At 55.2% G+C, this 12,968-nt stretch overlaps 1 protein-coding gene across 5 annotated transcripts in view; it reads left to right on the top strand.

Moving 5' to 3' along the window:
* Window positions 1–23: 23 nt before the first annotated feature.
* Window positions 24–12,968, top strand: part of Plekhg5 (pleckstrin homology and RhoGEF domain containing G5) — a 33,614-nt gene continuing 20,669 nt past the window's right edge. For 3 of the 5 annotated variants that reach the window (XM_026782179.1, XM_013348627.2, XM_005353659.3), the window contains exons 1-2: window positions 24–100; window positions 784–860. In XM_026782179.1, coding sequence (XP_026637980.1) covers window positions 97–100; window positions 784–860 — 81 coding nt within the window. In that variant the 5' untranslated portion in view covers window positions 24–96. Of the gene's footprint in view, window positions 101–290; window positions 348–783; window positions 861–10,806; window positions 10,927–12,968 lie in introns of those variants that run through there. The other 2 variants (XM_026782180.1, XM_026782178.1) reach the window with 2 other exon arrangements.

The raw sequence follows: 12,968 nt of genomic DNA, 5'->3' as shown, positions 1-12,968 counted from the left end.
GCCCCGCCTCGCGCGCCAGGCGGCCGCGGCGCTCGGTTACCCCGCTCCCGCGCTCGGTTCCCGGCTCCCGCGCTCGGCTCCGGGAGGCTCGGCGCCATGGGTGAGTGCGACCCGGCGGACATCTGCTCCCGCCCTGCAGGCCGGCTGATCGTCAGGGTGGCTCGGAGGGCTCCGCGCGGGGTGGGGGCCGGGCCTGCCCCGGGGAGGGCCTTACTGGAGCCCGGTGGACGCCGGCCTCTGCACCCGGGGCTGGCTGCAGCTGCCCTGCCCTCGCCCCTGCCCCCTCGCTGCGGCGCCCCAGCCTCCGAGAAGAAAAGGCATCAGCTTGGAGGGGCCCCAAACTCATGGTCAGAGATGGACAGCGGGGTACAGAGGTCGCCCCAGGCCTCGGGAAGGGAATGTCTAGCTTCAAAGGGTCTGAGTTTAGTGAACTAGGCTAGGAAGGGCATCCTGGACCCTTTAACCCCTCTTCCCTCCCCGTGGCCCTGCCTGGAATAGCTTAGAAAGTCTGGGGCTCCAGGAAATCATTGAGTTACCCCCCCCCCCTCTGGTGGGACTGAGGGAGGGAGTAGCTGATTTCCAAGGACTCCCCCCTGGAATCTGGACAATTTCCCCGGGGAACTGCACAGAAAAGGGTTCTGCAAACAGATTCCCCTGCAGATAAGTTGGCATTTAAAAGAGAAAAGGACACTGACTTCCTTTGAAGGCAGGATTGAGCAGTCTGCCCTACCAGCCCCCTGAACCGCCACCATCCATGAACTGATGCCCTCTGCTTCTCCACAGAAGACCAGAGCCCAGCAGAAGAGAAGGGGCTGCGCTGCCAGAACCCAGCCTGCATGGACAAGGGCCGGGCTGCCAAGGTAGGGGACTGGATAGCTTGGGGCACGGAGGACAAGTTTTCACTTCCCAGGACATCCATGGTCTCCTTGCCAGGGCATAGCGGTGCCCTCTGGATTCAGGGTGGCTGGTTTAGGAGGCGAGAAGGCGTCCATGGCGAGGGACAGTGGAGTGGGGGGGACTTTAATCAAAACAAGATCAGCCTCATGGGGTCCTTGTCACTGCCTGAGAAGTTGGGAGCCACAGAGGAAGGGAAGCGGTCCCCAGGGTTTGCTTCGGCACCTGGACGTTGTTCTGGGGATACTGTGGGGCTTGAGTACAGCCGTGGAGATGGCAGAGGGGAGGAGAGGGGGGCCACTGGCCTTGGATAAACTGAGAAGAAGGGAGCCAGGGAGAGAGGTGGCAGCAAGAATATCTTTTGATGCCGTGGGCTCCGTGCCACACGTTTTCTGTGCTTACCCAAGACTGTGGCAGCTCAGCAGGGAAGGTATTGTCACCCTGCTTTCCAGATGAAGATACCAAGGTTCGGAGAGGTCCTGTGACTTGGGCAAGGCTCCCCACTCCTAGAGGCAGCCCCTTCCTGGCACACATTTGTGTGACAATAGCTCTTGAGAGCTGTAGCAGCTTGCGCCTCTCTTCTGGGGTAGGTCCTGGTCTCAATCCCCTCACCTATGGAATAGGTAAGGAAACTGAGTCTCAGGACACGTGAAATGGTTGACCTATGAATACGTGGCCCGCTAGTGGTAGTCTGGGGATCCGAACCCAGGAGTCAGATGTGCAAAGCCAGCGCCCACGTTCCTACCGCCACGCAGTTTGGCCGTGCCAGCTGTGGGGGAGATTTAAAATGCCGCCCCACCGCCACCATGCATCCAGTACAGGAGGCCCATGGTCAGAAGGAACATGAGGACTGTTCTGGGGGCGGAAAGAGAAGGGGGCGGCCTCCAGTTGCCGTGGTCACCAGGCAAGGGGGCGGCAGTGATGTCAGATACAATCTGCTGGCACGGGTGGTGCCTGGCATTGGGCTCTGGTGTTGGCTGGCTGCCTCTCCCCCAGATTGGCAAGCAAGCTGGCCAGTGCTCTCTCAGCACATCTGCTGGGAGCCTGAAGCATCTGTCCTGAAGGGGTGACAGAGGGACAAGACACACTGTCCCCCCCCCCCACAGGGCCCCAAGTGGCACGAGAAGAGGGCTGGTCTCAGCAGCTGGCCCTCTGTAGCCTGGCCTGCTGGGTTTCAGCTCAGCTCCTTTGTAACGATGGGGTCATCTCTGGCAAGGAGAGGATTACCCTGACGGAAGTGGAGGTATGGGCGGTAACAGGAAGAAAGCAGGAGTGGCCCAGGGAAGGGGACGATGAGGCAGAGAGGACAGGGACAGGGTACGGGGAGAGAATAACGAAGATTGTTGTTGGTGCCTTGACTTAGCACTGTGGTGATGTACCAGGTGCCCTGGAGAAGCTCAGGCGCAGAGAGGCGAAGGAACCTGCCTACGTGGTGGAGCTTGCCCCAGGGTGAGACTCTCTGAGGACAAGGTCTCAATCTCCAGCTGCACCAGGAGCTGCTAGCAGGAAAGGCCGTCTGCAGACAGGGCTGCACCTGAGTCTGGTGGGGGCTCCTTTGGGTGCTGGGACTTCTGAGATCTGCCTCACCCCGGCTTTCCGTCTCTGGAACTCACTGTAGCCGGGGTAACCATGGTGGACTTTCTTTTTTTTTTTTTTTTTTTTTTTTTTTTTTTTTTTGGATTTTCGAGACAGGGTTTCTCTGTGGCTTTGGAGCCTGTCCTGGAACTAGCGCTATAGACCAGGCTGGTCTCGAACTCACAGAGATCCGCCTGCCTCTGCCTCCCGAGTGCTGAGATTAAAGGCGTGCGCCACCATCGCCCGGCCCATGGTGGACTTTCTTGAGTCAACTCTGGTCCTGGGAATAGGCGGTGTGGAGACAGAGAACACAGTGAGCAGGGGAGGGGCGTTGGGAGAGCGGTCCGTAGAGGACAGACCCTGAAGAGAAGGAAGGTGGGCTGCATTAGGAGCACTCTACGTGTCCTGTCCTGAGTGGCAGGGCTGTATGCCGTGGAGACCCTAAAGAGACGTGGTACCTCTTCTCCCTGTCCAGGATGAGGATGCATAGCTCATACTGTCGAGTTCCAGGATTTCTTTGCAATTGTCTGACCCTGGACAGGCCAGTGCGCCTCCTTCAGTTGTCCGGGATGAAAAGAAGCCCCTTGTGTAGCGTGCTTAGGGCAGTGCCCTGCGTGCATGCCATGGCGTATGGGAATGCTCGATGCCGTACTGTGTGGGGGAATCAGCAAGCCTATCTCCCAGGCTTTGGGTGTGCCCTCTGTCTCTCCCTGAGAGAGACTTCACAGGGCTCCATACCAGACTCTGCCCGACAAGTGCATATTACACTCTGGGGGTGGGGGGTGACCAAGGCAGGTAAGTGTCATGGGTGTCCTTAGCCCTCCCACAAAATAGCCATAGGGCGGTGACTGATGCCCTGTTCTTTGCTGGGCCTCCTTGTGGCAAGCGTTCTGGTAAGTCTGCTCCACAACTTGGGTCATAAGGGGACATGGCAGAGGGCCGATACCGGACCACTGAAGGATTTGGGAATATTGACGTAGAAGCTGTGTTTGCTCAGAATTCTGTGCTAGCCCCAGCGTGTGCCAGCAGCCCACTCTGGGTGGTAGAGGCAACTCCATTTCCGCAGAGTGACCAACACGCTGTGCCAATGACTAGTCAAGGCAGGGCCTGAGCCTCAGTCAGGACTTCCTGCTCTAGGGTCCCAAACAGCCGCCAGGGAGAGAGGTGATGCTCTCTGCTTTGCTCTTTAGGGCCTGGATAGGGAGGCAAGATTTGATTCTATATAGAGACGTTTTCAACGTCTGGAGCTGTTCCTCCATTGTCTAGTCATGAGCCCCCCCCCCCCGTCCTTGAGCGTATTCAAGCAGATGAGGAGCCTAGGATTGATGGAGTGGGTATAGATGTCACCCCCAGAGTTCTCAGTGTTGTGGAGTGGAGAAAGGAGTAATCTGGGGTTGTGTCCAGGTGACCGAAGGAGAGAGTGAACTGTACCTGTGATGTCCCTGAGCAGGGGTAGGTGGGATGCCGTGAGCAAGGTGACAGGATTGGCCTGTTCTCTGGGCAGTGCTTTGGGAGTGAGAGGCAGGATACCAGCTTCCCTTGGAAATGGTCAGGTTTGGGGGCTTTTGGAGGTGATGGTCCTTTTTGAGTCTGGTCAGCTGTGAGCGGGTGGTGGTCCCATCACTGCTGAACAGGGCAGGACCAGAGAAGCCATCAGTGTCGATTGCCTAGGCTGTGGCTAAATAATCTGAGGGAAGCAATTGAAAACTCGGGGCGCCTGCCCAGCAAGTAAGATCAGAGGAGAGGAGTTGCCTGGTGGAGTCCGGTTCCACAGCCAGTACTGGTAGTTGGAACCCCAGCTCTACCCTTCTGGGGTAAGGAAAGAAGGTTGGGTTGTTTGTTCCACTGTGGCTGTCTACCCCCCAGTCCTAAGTAAGTTACAGGCTGCTGAGAGAGGAGAGCTACAATCCACCCAAGGGTGACAGGCATGGGCCAATTGCAAAGGGCCCCAGCCAGGCATGATAGTACATGCCTGTAATTATAGTATTCAAGAGGTTGAGGCAGGAGGATTATTGTGAGTTTGAGGCTGGCCTAGGATGGATACATAGCAAGACCTTTTATTAAAAAAGAAAAAAAAAGCAGGGCTATAGAGATGGCTCAGTGGTTAAGAGCACTGGCTGCTCTTCCAGAGGATCCAGGTTCAATTCCCAGCACCCACATGGTCGCTCACAACTGTCTGTATCTCCAGTTTCAGGAGATCTGGCACCCTCACACAAACACATGCAGGGAAAACATCAATGCACATAAAAATAAATCTTTAATAAATAAAAAAGCATAGAGGAGGGGGAGACTGGAGAGATGGCTCAGGGGTTACAGCACTGGCTGCTCTTGGCGAGGACTGGGTTCTACTCCCAGCATTACATGGTGGATCACAACACGGGGGCTAACACTCTAGTCTCTTCTCCAACACCAGGCACACACCTGGTGCACATATATACATGCTGACAAAACATTCCCACACATAAAAATAAAAACAACACACCAGGTGTGGTCGCATGCCTTTAATCCTAGCATTCAGCGTACTAAGGAGAACTCGTGAGTTCAAAGCTAGCCTAGTCTACATAGAGAGTTCTAGGCCAGCCAGGGTTATACAATGAAATCCTCTCCAAAAGGGGGTAAGGTGACTGGAGAGATGGTTCATTGGTTAAGAGCTCTGGCTTCTCTTGCAGAGAACCTGGATCCAGTTCCCAGCACCTCAATGGCAGCTCACAACTGTCTATAACTCCCGTTCCAAGGGATCTGACACCCTCTTCTGGCCTGCGTGAGCACCAAGCACACCTGTGGTGCACATACGTACATGCAGATGAAATACTTACACGTCAAATAGAAATCAATGCATGTTTTTTTGTAAGGAACCAGAGAGAGGCAGGCCCACCTCTGGGACACCCTGTTTAGATACCCAGAAGCCCAGTCTGATTTGAGGCAGTTTCCTCATAGACTCAGGCTGCGGGTGCTCCAGCCTGGTCCCCTGCTTGCTCCTGTCGGGACAGCTTCTGGTCACAGCCCCTCCTCTCCCTATGTCCTCTCTTGAAACCCAGGTGAAGGACCGGGGGCTCTGACTGCTATAGATGGGTGGAGTGCCAGCCTGTCACATGCCATGAAGCCCACTCTTCACTCCCGGTATCCAGGATCCTAGCTTATCCCCCAGAGCCACCGCTTGGCCTCCTGCCACCCTCTGGGTGGTGAGCAGGACTTTGCCGTGACACCTTATGTCTCGGCCTGATGGGTGAGTCAGGGCCTGTGTGTCTGCTGTTCTCCTTGCTCTGGGCTCTGTGCACCTCTGGGTTTGACGTGTGTAGCTCAAGCCTGGACTATTAAGGAGGAGACAGTGTCATCCCTCGGTGGTCCAGGTTAGGGGGCCTCACAAGGCCTGCAGTTCCCTGCTTAGGGTTCCCGTTGACACCTCTCTTCTTATTTAATGAGGGAACGTGCTCAAACACTGCTCCTGCGCCATGAGGAGTCTGACCGTGGGGTGAAGGCCACTGGCTAGTGAGGGTGGGGATGTAGGGAATGACCCTGTCCCATGGATTGGTCTCAGATGAAAAGGTCCCTGGGGGCCAGCAGGTGTCGCAAGAGGCTGTGCCTCAGGCTGCCTGATGAACCAATGAATGAGACCAATCTGCCAGTCTTGGTGGGAGACAGGGAAAGAAGTCTAAGGGTCCCTAGGCCCTACAAATGCTTCCCCTTCCTTGGGTGACCCTCCTCAGTGACCTTGCTCTTGGGTTTTTACTGTTCCTGGGTCCCACATCAAGGTCCAGTGCCCAGTAGGACACAACAGCTGTTGTGGCACATTCTAGTGGTGGCCTGCCAGCGCTGCCTTCACACGGTGAGAAGATTGCTGCCGCTGGGCGAGAGCAGGGCTAGGTGGGGCACAAAACCTCTAAGGATTCCTTCCCCATGATCCTCTGGAGCGCCACTGGTGAAGCAGGTCCCTGGAATCTGCGTGCTGCCTTAGGGGGGTAAAACTCACAGACCGCAGCCCAGCCGGGATCTTTGCTAAGGAAGGGGCCTATGCTGAGGGAGCTGTAGTCTGGCTTCTGCTCCTGTGCCATCTGTCTAAGATCAGGCTCTGCCTCCAAGCAGGACTGGAGACCCATAGGACAAAAGGGTGAGGCCCAGCCTTCGGGAAAGGAAGAGGCCCGTGAACCGCCTGCAGTCAGAGCTGCCTGGCAGAGCCACCCCACCCTGACTGGCCTGCCCACGCATGCAGGCTCCACCCTTGGATATCTGAGGTGGCGGGTAGAGCCCTGGGCCATCTCTCAGGGGAGCCCAGCCCTGCTAGAGAAGCCTAGGGCAAGTGTGTCTTTCAGACAAGAACCCCGGCTGCTGTTTCGGGGCCATCTGCTGTGTGCCGAGCAGCAAGCTGGCTCCGCGTCCTGCCCCAGATCCATAGTTCCTACTGGATCCAGAACTCCTCTTATTCCAGGCTGGCCCTGTGTGGACTATCGATGGCCACAGAATCCTTTGACTTTCTGGGGTTGGGGAAAGTGTCCTAGAGAGGAAAGTGCCTGCTTGGGGTGCCTCAGAGACTCCAATATTTATCATCTTCTGCATCTGGTTTCTGGGTATCAGTTTCAGCAAGGCAGCCCTGACTCATACCCTGGAGCCAGGCTGGTCTGGAAAGGGGCCCCCTTCCCCAGGGAGCCAAGGGCCGGGACCTCAGGTCTGCCCCTTAGCTCCTTGCAGTCTGTTAGGTGGGAGGCCTTTCCCCTTTCATGGCAGGAACTTTGGCTCTTTTCCTCACCCCCACTCTGTCACTAACTTGACCCTACATTCTGGTCAAGGGGCAGCAGTTCCTGGTCCCCTAAGCAGCCCTCCAACCCCCCCCCCCCCACTAGAATAGCCAAGACAGAGAATGACAGGAGCCCAGGCACTCGGAAGTCCTCTTGAGGTAAAATGTCTTGGCTCCAGTGATCTTTACTTTCCGGGACTTAGTTACCCCCATACCATTGGGATTCCCTCCAAGCTGTCTTTGAGCTTTGCTTTCTTCTCAAGAAGGTAGTCTTCAAGACCTTGTCCAAACCACCACTTAGCCTGTGCTATGCCCCGGCCCCACCCTGGGCCTGGGCCGTGGGCAGCAGTTCCAAGCACAGACGTGCATTTGCCGACTTGCGTATTAGCCACCTTGGGGAACCTGCCGCCTCTCTGGCCTCAACTTCTTCCTGTTAAGTCGGGGACAGTCACTGTCTCCACAGTCTGAGTGGGATTTGATGCTCAAACTCCTGGACAGGAAGTTGGGAGGACTCGGTGGAAGGCAGTAGCTGTCTGACCGTGGGGCAGGCTGAGGACCACCAGAATTTGAATGGAAGCTCATCTTTCTGAGGCCAGCAGGCCCAAGGTCACCTTAGGTTCCAGGAAGAGGGAGAAATCCTTTTAGTTAAGCTGTGGGGAAGGCTCTGGTTGACCCTTGGCCCCAGGTGGGATAACCTCCCTGAGAACTTCTCTGTCCCAAGTTCTTCGTTAGCTGAAGATCCTTCCTTTGCTTTTCTTTGTTTGTTGCTCTTGCTTGTGGTTGTGAGCTGAAGGCTGAGGACACCTAGTGAGCCAGAGAGCTAGGCCGCTGGCCTCTGTAGGAAAGAATGACGGAGAACAAGGAAGCAGAATAATGTCATGTTATAAGAAAGCTAAGAAGGGATTCATTCAACCTTAGGGACTAAGGAGGAGGCCATGGCGTTATTTTTGAGAGTCCTTTGGGGAGGTAGGGTTGGGGCCCTGTGCCAACCATTTGAAGGTCGAGAGCACATACAGTTCTGGATGGAGGGGTGAGGGCTCTGAGCTTGGGGAGCCCTAGGGCTGTCAGCCAGAAGGCCAGAGGACAGATGACTACATGGGACCACCTAGGAGATGAGGGCAATCAGTTTCTGGTGAGATTTTTTGTTTTGTCTTTCAGGGGAGTTAAGTCGTAGATGGTGAGTGATCTGGCTTTGGGGATAAAGGTAGCCCTTGAAGTGAAGTAATGCTTAATTACTGCCCTAAGAACCATCTCAGAAGTCCCTGCTTCCTGCCATCTTCCACGGTGTCAGATGCAGGGGCTATCTAGGGGGTAGATGTGCCAGTGGCTGTATGTGCTCCTCAGAGGGGACTGAGGGGTGCCCAAGGAAGCGATGCCACAACCTGAGTCAGAGGTCTGGGTTTAAGCCAGGCATGGTGGCTCACTCCTATAATCCCAACGCTTAAGAGGCCGAGGTAGGGGGCTGGAGAGATGGCTTAGCAGTTAAGAGCACTGGCTGTTCTTCCAGAGGACCTGGGTTCAATTCCCAGCACCCATATAGCAGCTCACAGCTGTCTGTATCTCCAGTTCCAGGGGATCTGACACCTTCATACCTGTGCATATAAAAATATAAAATAAAATAAAAGAGGTTGAGGTAGGAGGATTGGCTCAAATTCAAGGCCAACCTTGGCTGGCTACGAGAGTGAGATCCTGTCTTTGAACAATGCTCTGTTAACAAAGCAGGGCTTGGATATAGTTCCATCAGTAGAAGCTTGCCTAGCACTTGGTTCCCAGAACTGGGGAACCAGGTGTGGGTCTCTAGAAAAGCAGAATTTATAGAATGAATCTCTTTCTGTACATAGAATCACTATGCACCAGCTGATCCAATCATGGCGGGCTGTGAATGGAAAGTCCAGGAGTTCACAAGACTTTCTCAGCTGGTCTATGGTAGACTCTGGAATCCTGAAGGAGTCTTAGTGCCAGGAAAGGAATGGACTTGCTAGCAGGCAAAAACTTCCTTCTTCCATGCCCTTATTTGGGCTTCCAGCAGGAGGTATGACCCAGATCAGAGATGTATCTTCCTGCCTCAAAGGTCTGGATTGGAAGTGGATTCATCTCCTTCAAACCAAGCAAATCACCATCTCATATGTGTGTCCTCTGTTTCTGGGTTGTAGTTCATTCCAGATGTAGTCAGGTTGACAACTGTCAACCAATAATAACGCTCGTGGCCAGGCGGTGGTGGTGCGGGCTTTTAATCCCAGCACTCGAAATCCCTGTCTCTAAAAACAAAATTGAAACAACAACAACAACAACAACAACAAAAAATTAGCACTCACCGTGGTGATCGCAGCTTTCTGGAGTTTCTGGAGACCCTGTCTCGAGGTCATTCTCAGCTACACAGTGAGCACAGTGAGTTCTTGTATGAACCAGTCTGGGCTTAGCCATGACTCTGCACTTGTTTTTTTTTTTTTCTTAAATATTTATTTATTATGTATACAATATTCTGTTTGTGTGTCTGCCTGCAGGCCAGAAGAGGGCATCAGATCTCATTTCAGATGGTTGTGAGCCACCATGTGGTTGCTGGGAATTGAACTCAGGACCTTTGGAAGAGCAGGCAATGCTCTTAATCGCTGAGCCATCTCTCCAGCCCCTCTGCACTTGTTTTTTTAGTCTGCTTTATCCCCTAGGTAACGGGAAGGGATAATAGTGGTGTCATCCGCACCCCTCAGCTGGGAGGTTTTGGAGCTTGCCTTTAATCCCAGCACCCAGGCAGAGGCATTCGGATCTCTGAGTTTGAGGCTAGATTGATTTACAAAGTACATTCCAAGACATCCAGGACTGTTACACAGATCAACCCTGTCTTGAAAAACCAAAACCAACCAACCAACCAACCAACCAAAAAAAATAGTGTGCCCCCCCCCCTTTGGAATGAGTGTAGAAACCCTTGATAACCAGAGTGGAGACAGTCCCACCCCCATGGGTCGGGGAGAGAGCTGGCGGCTTGTCATGTTGTGTTGAGCGCCCTCTGGCGTCAGTGCCCCGTCCGAGCAATACCAGTGACCTCCCGCGAAAGCCTGCCTGGCTGAGGGGTTTCCCTGGCCCAACTCCCGGGGGACAGCTGGGAATTGCCCAGCTCCTCCACTCTTTCTCACCAGCCCTCCCCGCACCTCCCGCTTCTCTCCCAGGTCAGGTGTTGCCTTGGAGTCTCTACCTCTGCCCCTGGAGCAGAGATCCCCAGGCTCTTGCTTGGGGTTTATGTGTGGGTGTGTGTGGTGGGGGTCCCCTAGAACCTTGCATGGAGCTGGCACGGGACTCAACAGAGGATGCAACAAGATGCCAGAGTCCCAGCAAAGAGTTGGCCCAGGGCGGGATCCTAAGGGATTTGATCCTTAAACCGGCTGCACCCATCTTGTGCTGTGTCTCGAGCCCCTGGGGTGGGCTCAGTCCCAGAGGCAGGGTCTCCAAGCTGTACTCAAAGCTAAGTGGCTCTGCCTGGGAGTGGCTGGGATTCCGCGGGGTGTCACCGATCTAGCCACCCCCTCCCGGGCGCGACTGCACAATGGCAGGAAGCGGGGCTCCGCGCTTTGTCCTGAGCGCAGTGCAGACCGCCGCTTCCTCCAGCCACCATGGGGACAGGACCCGGCGTCTCCGGGCGCCGAGCAGCAACCAGGCCGGGCTCCGAGCTGCCCTCCCCAGACTCTCAGTCCCCCTGGGTCGGGGGTCACACCCGCAGCAGCGACAGCCAGGTAGGGGGACGTGGGTGAGCCAAAGCCTAGCGGGTACGCTTAACTGGGTCCCCTCTGTCCCCCACTCCAGAGGGCCAGGGTGGCTGAACCTGTGAACTGTATACAGCTGGGAGTGGGGGCTTGAGAGGGGGGTCCCCACCTTGGGATTAAGAAGCTGGTGGGCAGAGATGCCCCTCAACCCCTGGGCCTTTTGTGTTTGTTGCCTCCGGACACACCTGTGGGGCCCAAGCCGCCCCTCCCCCCTTCCTTCCTCTGTCCCACACCCTCTGCCACTCAGGCCCTGCTCCTGCGCTTAGTCTCGGCCCTTGTGTGAGCAGAGAGCCTGTTTTCCGAGCTCCGTGCCCTGGCCTAGGAGTGGGGTGGAAGGGGGATGGTTGTGTCCTGTGTGCGTGTGTGCACGTCTCTGTCTCCAGAGGAACTTCCCTACCGACATGCTGGCTTTCTCCTGTGGAGTGGGGTGCTGTTTCATATGGAGGTGGGTTTGGAGGACAGCAAGGAAGTCGGGGGATTCTAGGAAGGAAGATCAGAGGGTCTAGCTCCAGGAAGGAGCCTACTTTAGTTAGTGCTGGGAGACTCTGTTACTTGGCAGGAGGGATAAGAGGGAGTGGGAAGGCTACCCAAGAGGGCTTTGCCAGGCCCGACCTCAACCTCTCATCTGAGCTTGTGATTTTCTCTGGCTATTCCAGAACAGCCTGCTTACTTTGTATGGAAACTCAGGTTCAGCTCCTGCAAACTGACCCAGTGGGTCCCTTGAACCTACACTATAGGCCAGGAGCGGTGGAGGCAGCGATGGCTGCCATGTCCGATGCGTCAGCCAGAAGGCACTGAACAAATCCGTTCTTGCTCCTGCGCTTTCGCTTTTGAGACAGAGTCTCACTGGGTATCTCTGGTTGTTCTGGAATCACTATGGATAGCAGACTGGTTTTGAACTCAGAGATCTCCTGGACTCTGTGTCCAGAGTGTTGGGCATAAAGACCTGAGCCACCTCGTCCTGCCCGAATCTGCTGTCTTGATATTGACTTAATTTAAAAACAGAATTGTGGCCCCTAATTGGGAACCCTTCTCCTGAACACACGACTTAGAGCAGTCCTTACTGTCTGTCACACTGAGCCAGAACCAGGCTTAGCTGGTGTATAGGCTGAAGTTATCCTAGTCAGCAGGGGGGGCTAGAGCCAGAAGCCCAGACCAGGCTGGTGGACTGGCAGTGCCTGACAAAGATTGAAGGGGAGCAGGTGTCTCCCCCCCAGATCACTGTCAGGAGGAGGCTCTTGAAGCTGGGAGGCCCCTACCAGGCTGTTCTCTGCCTTCCCCGGGATTTGTGGCTGTAGGCAGGTACGTGTTTTCCTGCCTTCATTAGCAGTGGATTAACACAGGAACTGGAACTGGCTACCCACTGTCCGGAATCTGGGTCATCGTAATGTCCATTGCTGCCAATGCACAGGACTCAGTTCCTGTCATCTCCCCTGGGGCAAGTGGGCCACCTGCCGATGGTCCTTTCTGGGGGAGAGACACAAGAGCCCGAACACCAAGCCTCAGACTCAGATGGGTTTCTTCCTGGGAGCCACCCTCCCTCAAGGCTAACTCGGGTCCGCCTCCCCCCCCCCCCATTTATCTCTCCATTGTCTGGTACCTGGCAGTGGCAGGAATGAGACTAATCTGTGGTCTGGCGTTCCACACGCTGGCTTCAAGCCCTGGCTCTGCTGGGTGTGCAACCTTTGGCAGTTTGTCTTCTGAGCTTTACCTGTGTAAAGGAGGTTGAGAGGAAATGACAGAGAAGACTTGAACGCAGCCCCTGGAAAGGAGCTCTGACTTTCCCCTACCTCCCTGCCATCCCTCCCTCCGCTGTCTCGGCCATCTTCCTCCCGTCTTGTCTGTCATCTTGGACATCTCTGTTCAGGTATTCTCAACCAAACACCCTCCAGCATCTAACTAATAAACCATACAAGTACTGAGCTGGCAAGATGGCCCTGTGGGGGAAAGGCACTTGCCACAAAAGCTGACAGCCTGGTGTGTCTAGGCCTGGAGATAGGCTTTTTTTTTTT

This window comes from Microtus ochrogaster, chromosome 10, assembly GCF_000317375.1.
Source record: "Microtus ochrogaster isolate Prairie Vole_2 chromosome 10, MicOch1.0, whole genome shotgun sequence".
NCBI lineage: Eukaryota > Metazoa > Chordata > Mammalia > Rodentia > Cricetidae > Microtus > Microtus ochrogaster.
The sequence above is the reverse complement of the archived record's forward strand: the minus strand, read 5'-3'. Positions and strand labels throughout refer to the sequence as shown.